This window comes from Schistocerca cancellata, chromosome 3, assembly GCF_023864275.1.
Source record: "Schistocerca cancellata isolate TAMUIC-IGC-003103 chromosome 3, iqSchCanc2.1, whole genome shotgun sequence".
NCBI classification, from domain to species: Eukaryota; Metazoa; Arthropoda; class Insecta; order Orthoptera; family Acrididae; genus Schistocerca; species Schistocerca cancellata.
In genome coordinates, this window is record NC_064628.1 from 930,129,379 (window position 1) to 930,147,357 (window position 17,979).

The window sequence follows — 17,979 nt, forward strand, 5'->3', positions numbered from 1 at the left end:
GCGTTAGTTAGGTTTAAGTAGTTCTAAGTCTAGGGGACTGATGACCTCAGATGTTAAGTCCCATAGTGCTGAGAGCCATTTTGAAGCATTCAACAGAAGTTACTTGGCCTGCCATAGCAAAGTGTAACTTCCTTGGTTCTCCCGTACTTAATAGCCTGTTGGACGCATTTGGGTGCAATACAGCAGCGATTCTGCGTGGACTAGATTCGTCAAGACTTTGGTACGCTTCCGGAGGTATGTGACACCAGATGTCTGCGTGAAGTTGGTCCAAGTCCCGTAAACTACGGGCCGGTAGTTACAGGACGCAGAGCTGGGGCTCTACAGCGTTCCAGACGTGTTCAATCAGGCTCAGATCAGACGGATTTAACAGCCAAGACCTCACTCTGATCTCCCTATCGTATTCCGCAAACCAGTGTAGTACGATTCTGGTCTTATGACATGGTTCGAATGGCTCAGAGCACTATGGGACTTAACATCTGAGGTCATCAGTTCCCTAGAACTTAGAACTACTTAAACCTAACTAACCTAAGGACAACACACGCATCCATGCCCGAGGCAGGATTCGAACCTGCGACCGGAGCGGACGCGCGGGTTCTTATGACATGGACAGTTATCCTCCTTGAAGATGTCATTGTTGTCGTGGTAGATATTAAGCACGTAGTCCATAGCTGTCATCGTACATTCGATTAGTGCCACAGATTCCAGAGAAGCTCAGGTAAATCACCTCTATACTATAATACTACCAACTCCCGCCTGCATCAACCGTTCGCCTGGATGACGACGTTTCCGGACGTGACAATCGACTGCGTGTAGCAAGAAATATGATTCACCGAATATGCGATACGTTTCCATTGATGTATTGTCCAACCCTGGTGACCCCGTGCTCACGATGTCGTACAGTCAAGCTGAGAAAACTTTGGAGGCGCCCCAGGCTCGACAATGTCATCTCAGGGTTGTGGTCGCAATCACTTGGTCTGCAACAGCACTGTACTCATGAAATGTACTCGGAGTTACAAATATGGGCAACCATCAGCTGCATAATGGAATGACGACAGTGAAAATTTGTGCCGAACAGGGACTCGAACCTGGATTTCCATCTTATCGCGAGCTTTCGCCTTACTATGAGGCTATCCGAGCACGACTCATGGCCAGAGCCAAACTTACATATGTCGTCAACCACGTGTCTGCAACCTATACTCGTACATCCATTATGCATATTCCCGTACAGGCGAGACATTTTATTTGAAAGTAGCTTCCCTGGTGTCAGCAGATAAATGCAATATTGTAGTGCCCGTGTAATTCTCAATTACTATGGAATGTTCCTATGGACATGCATGCATGTCCCGGTCCGGTACAAATTTTCATTGTCGTTATTCCATTATAGAGCTGGGTGTGGTCTATATTCGCAATTGCAAATTCATTTCATGTATTTCGTAACGGCTGCAGTCACCGCAGTGCCCGTTTCTTTGGACATGCACCTTTTCGCGTAACGTGATTTCATCGTTCCTCAGCTACTTCACGTACATGCTCACGACAGTAGCACACCAACAGCTGACCAGCTTCGCCATTTCCGGGGAGTTCATTCCCAGGCGTCGGGCCGCAACAAACTGCTGTTTGTCGAAGTCGCTCAAGTCAGTGGATTTCACCTTTCCGGCCCGTATCGTCGCTTCAATAATTTGCCGCTCGTGTCTGCTCCGCTTATAAACAGATCGTTAACATCTGAATATTCGATACTTCATGCAATAATGTAGATAGAGAGGTAAAAATTAGGAAAAACATCCTTGAAATGACATGGGGTTTTACAGAACAAAAAACGTGTACAAAATAAGAGATGGGGCTTCATATGATTTAAAAAGCAACAATTAGTGTAACAACTGATTTTCTGCTAAGACAATGTTCTTTATAACAAATGCTCAACATGTTGGCCGTCATTCATAAAAAACACCTGTTGTCGAGGCACAATGTTGTGAGCAGCATTGTACAGCACATCAGTAGGTATAGTGAAAAACAGCCGTCAGTTGTTGTCCTTTAGCATCCCTAATGAGGCCGGACAATGGTGGCAGACCTGGGACTTCAGGTGAACCCCCAACAAATAATCAAGCGAGCTGAAGTCTGGGCACCTGGGAGGACAAGCGTGACTGAGTGGCGGTTCAGCACGCTATCCTCAACAAACGATGTGCGCAAGAGATGTTTTCCACGTGCAGCAATATGGGGGGGAGCGCCATCCTGCATAGAAATCGCACATTCCAGCAGGTGTTTATCAACCAGATCAGTTTATACACGTTTCTCATGCAGCATCACTGGCGTGTCGCTGTCTAGCGCCATCCGTTGGCCAGGTTTTGCAGTCGTTTTTGATTTCAATAAAACCTCATCTGATTTCAAGCATGTGAGTCAGTTTCCACCTCTTGTCTGCTTTATTCTACGAATGAGTGCATTTTCAAATGTTAAGGGACTTTTGAGTCGCCTTGTATTTTCCTTACAGCGTCACGAGCCCTTAACGCCAACAGGCAGCATCCGAGCTCACGGTGGTCGTAATCGTAATATTACAGTCATCATCGCTGTGTAGACGTCCCAATACAAAATAAGCTAATAATATATATGAAAATGAATAATAATGAATATGGCGATGGCTAAGGACAGTGACTGAAAACCAAATACGTAGGAAGACGGAGGTGACAAAAGTCACGGGATACCTCTCAATATCGTGTCGGATCTCCTTCCGCCCGGCTTGGCGCAGCAGTTCGACGTGGCATGGACTCAACAGGCCGCTGCAGAAATGTCGAGCTATGCTGACTGTGCAGCCACTCATACAGGGTGTTTCAAAAATGACCGGTATCTTTGAAACGGCAATAAAAACTAAACGAGCAGCGATAGAAATACACCGTTTGTTGCAATATGCTTGGGACAACAGTACATTTTCAGGCGGAAAAACTTTCGAAATTACAGTAGTTACAATTTTCAACAACAGATGGCGCTGCAAGTGATGTGAACGATATAGAAGACAACGCAGTCTGTGGGTGCGCCATTCTGTACGTCGTCTTTCTGCTGTAAGCGTGTGCTGTTCACAATGTGCAAGTGTGCTGTAGACAACATGGTTTATTCTTTAGAACAGAGGATTTTTCTGGTGTTGGAATTACACCGCCTAGAACACAGTGTTGTTGCAACAAGACAAAGTTTTCAACGGAGGTTTAATGTAACCAAAGGACCGAAAAGCGATACAATAAAGGATCTGTTTGAAAAATTTCAACGGACTGGGAACGTGACGGATGAACGTGCTGGAAAGGTAGGGCGACCACGTACGGCAACCACAGAGGGCAACGCGCAGCTAGTGCAGCAGGTGATCCGACAGCGGCCTCGGGTTCCCGTTCGCCGTGTTGCAGCTGCGGTCCAAATGACGCCAACGTCCACGTATCGTCTCATGCGCCAGAGTTTACACCTCTACCCGTACAAAATTCAAACGCGGCAACCCCTCAGCGCCGCTACCATTGCTGCACGAGAGACATTCGCTAACGATATAGTGCACAGGATTGATGACGGCGATATGCATGTGTGCAGCATTTGGTTTACTGACGAAGCTTATTTTTACCTGGACGGCTTCGTCAATAAACAGAACTGGCGCATATGGGGAACCGAAAAGCCCCATGTTGCAGTCCCACCGTCCCTGCATCCTCAAAAAGTACTGGTCTGGGCCGCAATTTCTTCCAAAGGAATCACTGGCCCATTTTTCAGATCCGAAACGATTACTGCATCACGCTATCTGGACATTCTTCGTGAATTTGTGGCGGTACAAACTGCCTTAGACGACACTGCGAACACCTCGTGGTTTATGCAAGACGGTGCCCGGCCACATCGCACGGCCGACGTCTTTAATTTCCTGAATGCATATTTCGATGATCGTGTGATTGCTTTGGGCTATCCGAAACATACAGGAGGCGGCGTGGATTGGCCTCCCTATTCGCCAGACATGAACCCCTGTGACTTATTTCTGTGGGGACACTTGAAAGACCAGGTGTACCGCCAGAATCCAGAAACAATTGAACAGCTGAAGCAGTACATCTCATCTGCATGTGAAGCCATTCCGCCAGACACGTTGTCAAAGGTTTCGGGTAATTTCATTCAGAGACTACGCCATATTATTGCTACGCATGGTGGATATGTGGAAAATATCGTACTGTAGAGTTTCCCAGACCGCAGCGCCATCTGTTGTTGAAAATTGTAACTACTGTAATTTCGAAAGTTTGTCTGCCTGAAAATGTACTGTTGTCCCAAGCATATTGCAACAAACGGTGTATTTCTATCGCTGCTCGTTTAGTTTTTATTGCCGTTTCAAATATACCGGTCATTTTTGAAACACCCTGTAATTGCGAAAATGTTGCCGGTGCATGATGTTGTGCACGAACTGACCTCTCGGTTATGTCTCATAAATGTTCGATGAGATTCGTGTCGGGCGGTCTGGGTGGCCAAATCATTCGATGGAATTGTGCACACTGTTCTTCAAACCTGTCGCTAACACATGTGTCCCAGTGACATGACATCGTTGCCTGGAAACATGAAGTCTATGAACGACTGCAAACTGTCTCCAAGTAGCCGAACCTAAAGACTTCCACTTAATGACTGGTTCCGATGAATTAGAGCAACCCAGTCCATTCCATGTAAACACAACCCACACCATTATGGCCAACAGCTTGCCCAGTGACTTGTTGACAACTTGGGTCCATGGCTTCGTGGGGTCTGCCCCATACTCGAACCCTACCATCAGCTCTTACCAATAGCAAATGGGACTCATCTGACCAGGCAATGCTTTTCCAGTGTCTAGGGTCCAATCGATATGAGTACTGCAAGCGACGTTGTGCTGTTAGCAAAGGCATTCGCTCGGTCGTCTGCTGTTATACTCTATTAACGGCAAAATTCGCCACACTATCCTAACGTACACGTTGGCCGTATGTCCCACATTGATTTCTGCAGTTATTTCACGCAGTTTTGCTTGTCTGTTAGGGCTGACAACCCTACGCAAACGCCGCTGCTCTCGGTCATTAAGTGAAGGCTGTCGGCCAGTGCGTTGTCCATGGCGAGAGGTAATGCCTGAAATGTGCTGTTCTCAGTACACTCTAGACACTATGGATCGCAGAATATTGAATTACTGAACGATTTCCGAAATAAAATGTCCCATGCGTCTAGTTCCTACTACCATTCCGCGTTCAAAGTCTGTTAATTCTCGTCGCGCGGTCATAATCACGATGGAAACCTATTCACAGGATTCACCGGAATACAAATAACAGCTCCAACAATGCACTTTCCTTTTATACATGATGTACGCGATGCTACCGCCATCTGTATATGCCCATATCGCTACCCCATGACTTTGGTCACCTCACTGTTTATTCTATATTGATAGATACGATCCTCCAAGCCGCTGCAGAGCGACAAATTTCGTGAAGTAAAAATATAACATGTTGCACACTGGAGTATCGTGATATTCATCGATGAATCGCGCCTCTTCCGTGTTATTCTAGACACTGGCGTGTAGACTAGGATGAACCCATCGGCACGCTCGAGACATCCTGGAAGTTATCATTAGGATGGACGTTGGACAATGATCGCAGCTGCTGTCACGATTTACATAAAAAATGTGCACGGTGTTGTCGATCTAAGGGAAATAATTTCGAAGGAGAAAGGTGAGCGATAAGAGATATTTTCGTCTCGCCCATAGTATACCAGGCCCCGACTTCTCATTTCCAAGAACGACAACGGCAGTCCCCATGGAGCAGTCCGAGCTCTACAGACAATGAAGAATGCTGGGCCATCACGGGAATGAAGTGGCTTACACATTCTCGCGGCCTTAATCCCACAAATCAAGCGTCGTTCGCTCTCACGGGACGTGTTGCGCACGGAATGACACTGCCTCGTATTCTCTGTGGCCTGTGAATCGCACGGAAGGAACAATACCCAGTGAAGTTACGGGCTAGGAGGGAGTTTATGAAACAGTCGCATTGCATGCTCTGCTGTCCGCTATGGTAGTACTCTTTAGCGCTGCTCCTATGGTCATCATAATAATTCTCGTCAGTGGGCAGTACTGTCCAGACTGCATCTTCATGGTTATTGTTATTTTTCGTTCGTCCATGGTGACGAAGTTTTACCACATCTTGTAAATGAAGTTGGAATGTTATATGTCAATACGGCCTACTAATTGTTAAGAGCAGGGGTCTTCCTTAAGGAGGTGGGTTAACGGTATATTCTTAGGCCCATAATAAAACTATCCTATATATGAAGGGTGTCTCACCTAACTCTGCCCCTCAAATGTATCTGGAACAACAATAGATATTCAAAACGGGTTTTCACCAGCATGAACGTATGGCTTGGACTTAGGAAACCAAATACTATGCGAAATTTTAAAACGTAAACAAATACTATTTTCAACACAAACTTGTGTATTTTTAAATGAACACCCCCTAGGAAAAATCCCAAAATAAATGGCGTTGGTTGCATCGCAATACGTCAATAACATCCCGAGAAATTGCGAAGCGAAGTTGACGCTTGAAATACATGGACTGCACAGCTAGCACACGTCCTGAGACGCAAGCGTACACCTCACGCTGCCTGTGTCAGGGGCTCACACAATGGGAAGGTATGCACAATCCACAATAATAAACACGTAACACGTCCAATTCAAAGTTAAGTTTATGGTTCAAATGGCTCTAAGCACTATGTGACTTAACATCTGAGGTCATCAGTCCCCTAGACTTAGAACTACTTAAACGTAAGTAACCTAATTACATCACTCACAGCCATGCCCCAAGGCAGCATTTGAACCTGCGACCGTAGCAGCAGCGCGGCTCCGGACTGAAGGGCCTAGAACCGCTCGGCCACAGCGGCCGACTTACATGGTGGGGGCAGTATTATTGTATGAGAGACATTCTCCCGCGCTTGCGTGTCATAGTAATCGAACATACCCTTACAGCTGCGAACCACCTGCATCACTTCATTCTTAATGTCTTTCCCGATGGTGATGTCATCTTTCAGCAATATAATTGTCCGCGTCTCTGAGCCAGAACCGTGCTACAGTGGTTTGAGGAGCATTATAGTGAAGTCATGTTGATGTCTAGGGAACCAAATTCGCCTGATGTAAATCGTACTGAATCCATGTGGCCGCTATCGAGCGCCATCACGGCGTACGCAAATCAGAGGCCTGTTATTCGCGCGAATTACATGACCTTCGTGTAAACCTCTTAATGCCACATACCTCTACAAACCTAGCAACAAACTGTCGGATCCGCAATACACAGAATCAACGTATTCCGTTCCAAGGACGGACAAACAAGCTATTAAGTAAGTAATCATAATGTTTTGGCTCGTCAGTGTACACACTGTAAGACATGACAACATCACCACATGGTGACCATAATAACACACTCAAACGATCGTTCAAACTGTCTAAGACGATTGCAGTTCTTATCGTTTACAGGAGCATTTTTCAGCTACACCGAACTATTACTTCAAAGTACGGATCTTCTTATATCAATGAGTGTAGTTACGCTTAGTTCTGACTAGTCGTTTCTTACATCGCAACATTACAAAAGAAAAAAAGCTAAGTGAAAAATTTATTAAGCCGTTTGCTCTTCGCAGCTGAAAGCTGTCAACGGCGCTGCCAGGTGTCAGGGGACTTCTTTCGTGGACTCCATACCACGTTCTCTGATTCTCCAGGAGGATTAGCGCAATGTAACACTCACATCGCTTCTTAACAGTCCTCCAGATGCTTTTCGAAGATCAGCTGTTATCGTGACGTGGTCTGTTCACATCTTAGTCACTGACGTAGTGCTTCTAGAATATCTTAGGTGCGTCATTAAGGCTGGCCCAGTTTCTGCACACATTTCTTTCATCTGTGATTGCCGCATAGTTTTAGGAATAGTTATAGCTTGGTGACCGACACTCCGGATTTCAACTGATGTCCCAAGTCGATATTTTCAAAACGTCTTCTGTTCGATGTCCTGCCTCCTGTGATCACATCGCACGCCATATAGTAACTGCTACTAAAAGAACTTACATCACTTTGTTTTTTAATTTGGCATTACATAGCCTAACATGCCTAGGCATAGTTTGCCTTTATTCTTCAGTTTTTTTGTGTTGTTGAGAAGATCCTCCATTCTCTCCTTACGTCTTCATTGTGGACGTGATTTGATCTGCTGTAGCCTTTATCTCCTCCGAAAATCTTCATTCCTGTGTCCTGGATTCAGTTCCTTCCGCTCATTCGTTGAACAACTGGGACTACAGTGGCGCTGTAGAAATTTATCTTCATTTCCTTGAGGCAGGTTTTCGCCAATATTGTTCTGCTTTTTTAGCACATGCGTGAGATTCTAACTAAATTTCTCTTGTCTCGATAGTACTCATACAAGACAATGCAGCAATGGTATTTGTTGTTGTTGTGGCCTTCAGTCCAGAGACTGGTTCGATGCAGCTCTCCATGCTACTCTATCCTGTGCAAGCTTCTTCATCTCCAAGTACCTACTGCAACCTACATACTTCTGAATCTGCTTAGTGTATTCATCTCTTGGTCTCCCACTACGATTTTTACCCTACAATACTAATTTGGTGATCCCTTGATGCCTCAGTACATGTCCTACCAACCGATCCCTTCTTCTAGTCAAGTTGTGCCACAAATTTCTCTTCTCCTCAATTACATTCAGTAAATCCACATTGGTTACGTTAGCTACCCATCTAATCTTCAGCATTCTTCTGTAGCACCACATTTCGAAAGCTTCTATTCTCTTCTTGTCTAACTATTTATCGTCAATGTTTCACTTCCATACATGGCTACATTCCATACAAATACTTTCAGAAAAGACTTCTTGACACTTACATCTACACTCGATGTTAACAAACTTCTGTTCTTCAGAAACACTTTCCTTGCCATTGTCAGTCTACATCTTATATCATCTCTATTTCGACAATGATCAGTTATTTTGCTTTCCAAATAGGAAACTCATCTACTACTTTAAGTGTCTCATTTCTTAATCTAACTCCCTCAACATCATCTGATTTAATTCGACTACGTTCTATTATCCTGATCTTCATTTTGTTGATCTTCATCTTATATCTTCCTTTCAAGACACTGTCCATTCCGTTCAACTGCTCTTCCAGGTCCTTTGCTGTCTCTGACAGAATTACAGTGTCATCGGCAAACCTCAAACTTTTTATTTCTTCTCCATGGGTTTTAGCTTCTACTCCAGATTTTTCTTCTGTTTCCTTTACTGCTAGCTCAATACATAGACTGAATAACATCGAGGATAGGCTACAACCCTGTCTCACTCCCTTCCCAACCACTGTTTTCCTTACATGCCCCTCGACTCTTGTAACTCCCATCTGGTTTCTGTACAAATTGTAAAAAGATTGTAAAAAGCCTTTCGCTGCCTGTATTTTACCCCTGCCACCTTCACAATTTGAAACAGAGTATTTCAGTCAACATCGTCAAAAGCTTTCTCTAAGTCTACAAATGCTAGAAACGTAGGTTTGCCTTTCCTTAATCTATCTTCTATGATAAGTCGGAGGGCTAGTATTGCCTCACGTGTTCCAACATTTCTACAGAATCCAAACTGTTCTTCCCCGATGTCGGAATCTACCAGTTTTTCCATTCGTCTGTAAGGAATTCGTGTTAGTATTTTGCAGCCGTGATTTACTAAACTGATAGTTCAGTAATTTTCACACCTGTCAACACTTGCTTTCTTTATGGTTGGAATTATTATATCCTTCTTGAAGTCTGAGGGTATTTCGCCTGTCTCATACATCTTGCTCACAAGATGGTAGAGTTTTGTCATGGCTGATCTCCCAACGCTACCAGTAGTTCCAGTGGAATGTTGTCTACTCCCGGGGCCTTGCTTCGACTTAGGTCTTTCAGTGCTCTGTCAAACTCTTCACGCAGTATCATATCTCCCACGTCATCTTCATCTACGTCCTCTTCCATCTCCATAATATTGCCCTCAAGTTCATCGTCCTTGTATAGACCCTCTATATACTCCTTCCACCATTCTACTTTCCCTTCTTTGCTTAGTACTGGTTTTCCATCTGAGCTCTTGATATTCATACAAGTGGTTCTCTTTTCTCCAAAGGTCTCTCTAATTTTCCTGTACGCAGTATCTATCTTACCCCTAATGAAACTTGCCTCTACATCCTTACATTTATCCTATAGCCATCCCTGCTTAGCCATTCGATCTCATTTTTGAGACGTTTGTATTCCTTTTTTCCTGCCTCATTTACTGCATTTTCTCTTTTCATCAATTAAATTCAATATCACTTCTGTTACCCAAGGATTTCTACTAGCTCTCGTTGTTTTATGTACTTGATCTTCTTCTAGTACCCATTCTTCTCCTTCTGTATTTCTTTCACTCGTTCTTGTCAATCGTTGCCTAATGCTCTCTCTAAAACTCTCTATAACCTCTGTTTCTTTCAGTTGATCCAGGTTCCATCTTCTTGAATTCCCGCCCTTTTGCAGTTGCTTCAGTTTTAATCTACAGTTCATAGCCAATAGATTGTGGTGAGAGTCCACATATGCCCATGGAAATGTCTTACAATTTGAAACCTGGTTCCTAAATCTCTGCCTTACCATTATATAATCTATCTGAAACCTTCCAGTGTCTCCAGGCTTCTTCCATGTATACAAGTGTTTTTCATGATTCTTAAACCAAGTGTTATCTATGGTTAAGGTGTGCTCTGTGCAAAATTCTACTAGGCGGCTTCCTCTTTCACTCCTTACCCCCATTCGATATTCACTTACTACCTTTCCTTCTCCTACTATTGAATTCCAGTTCCCCATGACAATTAAATTTTCGTCTCCCTTCACTATCTGAATTACGTCTTTATCTCATCATCATCATACATTTCTTCAATCTCTTCGTCATCTGCGGAGCTAGTTGACATATACAGGGTGGTCCCTTGATCGTTACCGGGCCAAATATCATCGAAATAAGCGTCAAATGAAAAAAAACTACAAAGAACGAAACTTCTGTAGCTTGAAGGGGGAAACCAGATGGCGCTATGGTTGGCCCCCTAGATGGCACTGCCATAGGTGAAACGGATATCAACTGCGTTTTTAAAAATAGGAACCCCCATTTTTTATTACATATTCCTGTAGTATGTAAAGAAATATGAATGTTTTAGTTGGACCATTTTTATCGCTTTGTGATAGATGGCGCTGTAATAGTCACAAACACATGGAATTTAGACGAACAGTTGGTAACAGGTAAGCTTTTTAAATTAAAATACACAACGTAGGTACGTTTGAACATTTTATTTCGGTTGTTCCAATGTGATACATGTACCTTTGTGAAATTATCATTTCTGAGAACGGATGCTGTTACAGCGTGATTACCTGTAAATACCACATTAATGCAATAAATGCTCAAAATGATGTCCGTCAACCTCAATGCATTTGACAATACGTGTAACGACATTCCTCTCAACAGCGAGTAGTTTGCCTTCCGTAATGTTCGCACATGCATTGACAATGCGCTGACGCATGTTGTCAGGCGTTGTCGGTGGATCACGATAGCAAATATCCTTCAACTTTCCCCACAGAAGGAAGTCCGGGGACGTCAGATCCGGTGAACGTGCGGGCCATGGTATGATGGTGCTTCGACGACCACCCACCTGTCATGAAATATGCTATTCAATACCGCTTCAACCGCACGCGAGCTATGTGGCGGACATCCATCATGTTGGAAGTACATCGCCATTCTGTCATGCAGTGAACATCTTGTAGTAACATCGGTAGAACATTACGTAGGAAATCAGCATACAATGCACCATTTAGATTGCCATCGACAAAATGGGCGCCAATTAGCCTTCCTCCCATAATGCCACACCGTACATTAACCCGCCAAGGTCGCTGATGTTCCACTTGTCGTAGCCATCGTGGTTTTTCCGTTGCCTTATAGTGCATATTATGCCGGTTTGCGTTGCCGCTGTTGGTGAATGACGCTTCGTCGCTAAATAGAACGCATGCAAAAATCTGTCATCGTCCCGTAATTTCTCTTGTGCCCAGTGTCAGAATTGTACACGACGTTCAAAGTCATCGCCATGCAATTCCTGGTGCATAGAAATATGGTACGGGTGCAATCGATGTTGATGTAGCATTCTCAACACCGACGTTTTTGAGATTGCCGATTATCGCGCAATTTGTCTGGTACTGATGTGCGGATTCGCCGCAACAGCAGTTAAAACACCTACTGGGGCATCATCATTTGTTGCAGGTCGTGGTTGACGTTTCACATGTGGCTGAACACTTCCTGTTTCCTTAAGTAAAGTAACTATCCGTCGAACGGTCCAGACACTTGGATGATGTCGTCCAGCATTCCGAGCAGCATACATAGCACACGCCCTTTGGGCATTTTGATCACAATAGCCATACATCAATACGATATCGACCTTTTCCGCTATTGGTAAACGGTCCTTTTTAACACGAGTAATGTATCACGAATCAAATACCGTCCGCACTGGCGGAATGTTACGTGATACCACGTACTTACACGTTTGTGACTATTACAGCGCCATCTATCATAAAGCGAAAAAAGTGGTCCAACTAAAACATTCATATTTCTTTAAGTACTACACGAATATGTAATAAAAATGGGGGTTCCTATTTTAAAAAAAACGCAGTTGATATCCGTTTGACCTGTGGCAGCGCCATCTAGCTGGCCAACCATAGCGCCATCTGGTTTCCCCCTTCATGCTAGACGAGTTTTCTTCTTTGTAGTTTTTTCGTTTGATGCTTATTTCGTGAGAGATTTACCACCATATATATATGGTGTCTCACCTAACTCTGCCACCTAAAATATCTCTGGAACAACAATACATATTCAAAAACGGTTTTCATCACCATGAACGTACGGCAGGGGCTTAGGAAACCAAATACTATGCGAAATTTTAAAACGTAAACAAATACTATTTTCAATACAAACTTGTGTATTTTTAAATGGACATCTCCTATTATTTCGTATGCAATCAGTAGCATGAAAAATGGCAAAAATAATGGCGTTGGTTGCATCGCAATACGTCAATAACATCCCGAGGAATTGCGAAGCGAAGTTGACGCTTGAAATAAATGAAGTGCACGTCCTGAGACTCAAGCGTGGACCTCACGCTGTCGGTAATCGTGATGTTATTGACGTACTCCGTCATTGGAGTGTTAATGTATGGTGTGGTATTGTATGACAAAATATCATTGGCCCATATTTCATTGATGACACTTCTAAAGGGGGATAGTTTAGCCCTTTTTTGAGCTGTACCGTACTGTCTCATAATGTGTCAAAATAATGCAGTATCAGATTGATGGATGTTCTGCATGTATGATAACGGCATCAATGCAGTCGTCAAAGTAATAAAAATAGCAGTTGGAAGAAGAAGTGATATACCGCGTTTTACCAACTTACACAGCTTATTAGAAAAAAAAAATAAATAAATAAATCTGAAAATTCTGTCAACTCTCGGAATACATTGCTGCTGTAAAAAGATTGTATTGTCGTCCAAACAAAATGTAATAGCAACTGAAAACCTACGAAAAGAGGCAGACCTCAAACTAATTCAAGAAGAATCCACTGGATAGAATTAAGGTCCTACATGATTGACAGATTTCTGCAGTTGTGTCCATTGGTTAATAATATCACGAGCTGCCTTGCTAGAGCATCGCTCATGTTAACACTGGCAGATGTTGTAGATCTGGCAGATGTTTCTGATATTCTGCAGTCTAAAGAAGTGAATACTCGTGACATTTGGGTAGAAAATTACATTCTAAGTTAAAAGTACATGTGAAATTAATCCCAATAATTGGCATGTTTAATATCCAAAAACCTGGCATGCAACAAATACGGGCATTGGAAACAACCTGAGGAGTACCATCATAACAGAAATAAAAAAAAGCGCTTACTATTAACTGAACTTGTTAACGTATTGGTCATATCGAGGTTGTTCGGTTCAGTATTCAAGGACGTACACTTCCAAGATGCTTCAGCACGGTCGATGGCAATCAGAATTGTCATCAAGGACTTGCTTGCAGCTGTTGAAACGACTGCCAGTGAAGATGGTCAGCACCATGATGCACCACAGGAAAATGGAAACATCGTTACGATTTGTGGCGTGAACAATATAAAATAGCGCAAGAAAAAAAAATTGTCTGACTGGTACAGAATCTGACCTAACAGCACACTTCTGTTATAATTTGAAATCTGGTCTTCTATATCTTAAGCAAGATCCATAGAAGTACGGAATCACATCATCGATACTACCCATCCAAATCTACAAAATAAAAGGGACTGAAGTATTTGAGAGCTACAGCATGTGAAAGATTGTTTCCAAAAGCAAGATTATGTTCTCTGTTAACAGTGCAATAGACTGAAGGGGAAACGTCTCTCAAAAACTTTACTTTTCGTCTGTTGACAAAAACTATTGTCGAGTCGTCATAAGTTAATCCCTGACAGTTGCACTGGCCTGGGCGCTACAGCTTCGTGCGCCTACCTCAGCCAACCACACAATACGATTTTGTAAACGTCTATGTTAAAGTCACAGTGTTGTCACAACCGTATAGCCGAATATTATTGTTTTCGCCTGCGGTCACACAATACGATTTTGTAAACGTCTATGTTAAAGTCACAGTGTTGTCACAACCGTATAGCCGAATATTATTGTTTTCGCCTGCGGCCGTTGGCGCTAACAGCTAAAAGCTGGCAACAGCGCTGTTAGCTGCCAGGGATCTTCTTATACAAACTTGACTATAGTCGGATATGTGGCGTTAATTTTCTCCCTTTCTGTTCTTCATAATAATTAACACGGCCACCAATTATCTTCAGAAATTAGCTTGGACTCTGCCGCATGCTCACGATGTTCTACTGGCTATTGAAGAGAACAACCTTCAGCAGCTTGAACACTCCGGACTACGCTACAGTATAAAGAAAACTGAAAACCTTTAATACAAATAATACGGACACAATAACGACGGACGGTACCGATGTACCAAACAGAAACATCTTCAAGTATTTTGGCTCAAGAAACACTGCCAAAGGCTCACTCGTCCCTGAAATAACTGTGTTCGCAGTGTATGACTTAAATGGCGGACGACGACTGGCGTGCTTTGTGATAATTAAATCTCGCGCCGACAGAAGTCGAAAATATACCACTTTTCAATCCTCCCAGTTGCCTTGCGCGGTGCAGAATGAAATGATTGGCATTATTGCCTGGGAGATATCTCATGGTACAAGACTTTCCTATTTGACGCCACTTCGACGACTTGCGCTTCGATGAAGATAGGATGAAATGAATAGGATAACACAAAACACCAGTCACCGAGCGAATAAAAACTCCGAGCCGGTCGGGAATCGAATCCGGGACTCCGCGCTCTAGAGGCAGCAACGCTAAACAGTATCTTTTTGTCGACCTGTATCTTCGTTGTTTCTTCGTCACTGGTTCTATGCGGATGTCGCATGACATGTTCAAATTCCGTAGATGAGAAACTCAACTACCGCAGAGGGTAGGAGATGATGGGAGGAGGGGGGGGGAGGGGTAGACTCGTGATCGAACACTCTGAACTATCGTACAGGCTTTTTCTGCTACTGTAAGCCCTTCGTTTGATGTACAAGGCGAAATCACAAGAAACTGACATAATTACAGAAATCACTAGACCACAAAGTGTGGACGGGATGCAGAATGCTGGATGATAACAAACGATACAGGGTAGCGACTTGAAATGGAAACCAAATGCTGGCCAGCCGCTTCATGATCATATACCAATGACGAACACGCATGCGGTACGGAATGGTACCTCTCGCTAACAAGATGAAGGAACATCGCCTACAACGGTATTGACACGTACTTCGAGCAGACCAAGATATAATAGCAACACGTCGCTTTGCGTTGGAACGATAAATGGTGAACGACCTTTTGAGAGATCAAGGCAACGTTGGCTAGATAACCTCCGTATAGACTTCAAAGTAGCACTTCCCCAACATGCCCAAACACAAGTTCGCGCCAAGTGGAGACAGCGGGTCAAAAGAGCGGTTACCGCCACGTTGTGGGACGAATGCTGAAGCAGAAGAAGAACAACAATAAGAAATGTAATGTTAAATAGTTGTGTATTTAGCAATGAAGAAAAATTATGTTAAAAGTAACAATGTTTCCACGTCGATGATGCAATCGAAATCAGCACCAATGATATGTCAACAGTGCACATCCCTTGCGACAACCAAACCAATACGTAGACGAGCGAGTACCTAAGGAAATCATTCCGTCCTGTTGAGAATTTTTGAGGAGAATATTTTGTCCGACCTAGTCAGCTCACAGTATGTAAGGAGACAGAGTGTGAGGGATACGGAGGGGGAGGGGGGAGGTGAGAGGTAGACGGAGGCGGGCCGACTCACCGTGGTCCGGTCGCGTGTCCGGCGTGTGGCGTCGCAGCCCGCGGCGACTCTGGCGTTCCATTGTTGTGCGCTGGGCGCGAGCAGGTGAGCAAGTGGCGCCGCAGGCCGCCAAGCGCATGCGCTATCGAGCGCCAGGCGCCAGCCGCGGCCGCACACCGGCCTTTATCCCGTCTGCCGCTATGTTCTATTCTGCACTCCTCAGCTGCCAGACGTTTACAAAGCCCACCATCATCTACGAGGTCCGTTCAAAACATTCAGGAACTTCGCCCACAAAATTTTTTCTACGTTTATCTTTTACAGGGTGTTTCAAAAATGACCGGTATATTTGAAACGGCAATAAAAACTGAACGAGCAGCGATAGATATACACCGTTTGTTGCAATATGCTTGGGACAACAGTACATTTTCAGGCGGACAAACTTTCGAAATTACAGTAGTTACAATTTTCAACAACAGATGGCGCTGCAAGTTATGTGAACGATATAGAAGACAACGCAGTCTGTGGGTGCGCCATTCTGTACGTCGTCTTTCTGCTGTAAGCGTGTGCTGTTCACAACGTGCAAGTGTGCTGTAGACAACATGGTTTATTCCTTAGAACAGAGGATTTTTCTGGTGTTGGAATTCCACCGCCTAGAACACAGTGTTGTTGCAACAAGACGAAGTTTTCAACGGAGGTTTAATGTAACCAAAGGACCGAAAAGCGATACAATAAAGGATCTGTTTGAAAAATTTCAACGGACTGGGAACGTGACGGATGAACGTGCTGGAAAGGTAGGGCGACCGCGTACGGCAACCACAGAGGGAAACGCGCAGCTAGTGCAGCAGGTGATCCGACAGCGGCCTCGGGTTTCCGTTCGCCGTGTTGCAGCTGTGGTCCAAATGACGCCAACGTCCACGTATCGTCTCATGCGCCAGAGTTTACACCTCTATCCGTACAAAATTCAAACGCAGCAACCCCTCAGCGCCGCTACCATTGCTGCACGGGAGACATTCGCTAACGATATAGTGCACAGGATTGATGACGGCGATATGCATGTGGGCAGCATTTGGTTTACTGACGAAGCTTATTTTTACCTGGACGGCTTCGTCAATAAACAGAACTGGCGCATATGGGGAACCGAAAAGCCCCATGTTGCAGTCCCATCGTCCCTGCATCCTCAAAAAGTACTGGTCTTGGCCGCCATTTCTTCCAAAGGAATCATTGGCCCATTTTTCAGATCCGAAACGATTACTGCATCACGCTATCTGGACATTCTTCGTGAATTTGTGGCGGTACAAACTGCCTTAGACGACACTGCGAACACCTCGTGGTTTATGCAAGATGGTGCCCGGCCACATCGCACGGCCGACGTCTTTAATTTCCTGAATGAATATTTCGATGATCGTGTGATTGCTTTGGGCTATCCGAAACATACAGGAGGCGGCGTGGATTGGCCTCCCTATTCGCCAGACATGAACCCCTGTGACTTCTTTCTGTGGGGACACTTGAAAGACCAGGTGTACCGCCAGAATCCAGAAACAATTGAACAGCTGAAGCAGTAGATCTCATCTGCATGTGAAGCCATTCCGCCAGACACGTTGTCAAA

At 44.2% G+C, this 17,979-nt stretch overlaps 1 protein-coding gene across 3 annotated transcripts in view; it reads right to left on the bottom strand.

The window, feature by feature from the left end:
- LOC126176005 (neo-calmodulin-like) overlaps window positions 1–16,475 on the bottom strand; it is a 106,894-nt gene extending 90,419 nt beyond the window's left edge. Inside the window, exon 1 of one of the 3 annotated variants that reach the window (XM_049923125.1) lies at window positions 16,395–16,475. In XM_049923125.1, coding sequence (XP_049779082.1) covers window positions 16,395–16,455 — 61 coding nt within the window. In that variant the 5' untranslated portion in view covers window positions 16,456–16,475. The remainder of the gene's footprint in view (window positions 1–16,394) is intronic. The other 2 variants (XM_049923123.1, XM_049923124.1) reach the window with 2 other exon arrangements.
- Between the last annotated feature and the right edge of the window lie 1,504 nt (window positions 16,476–17,979).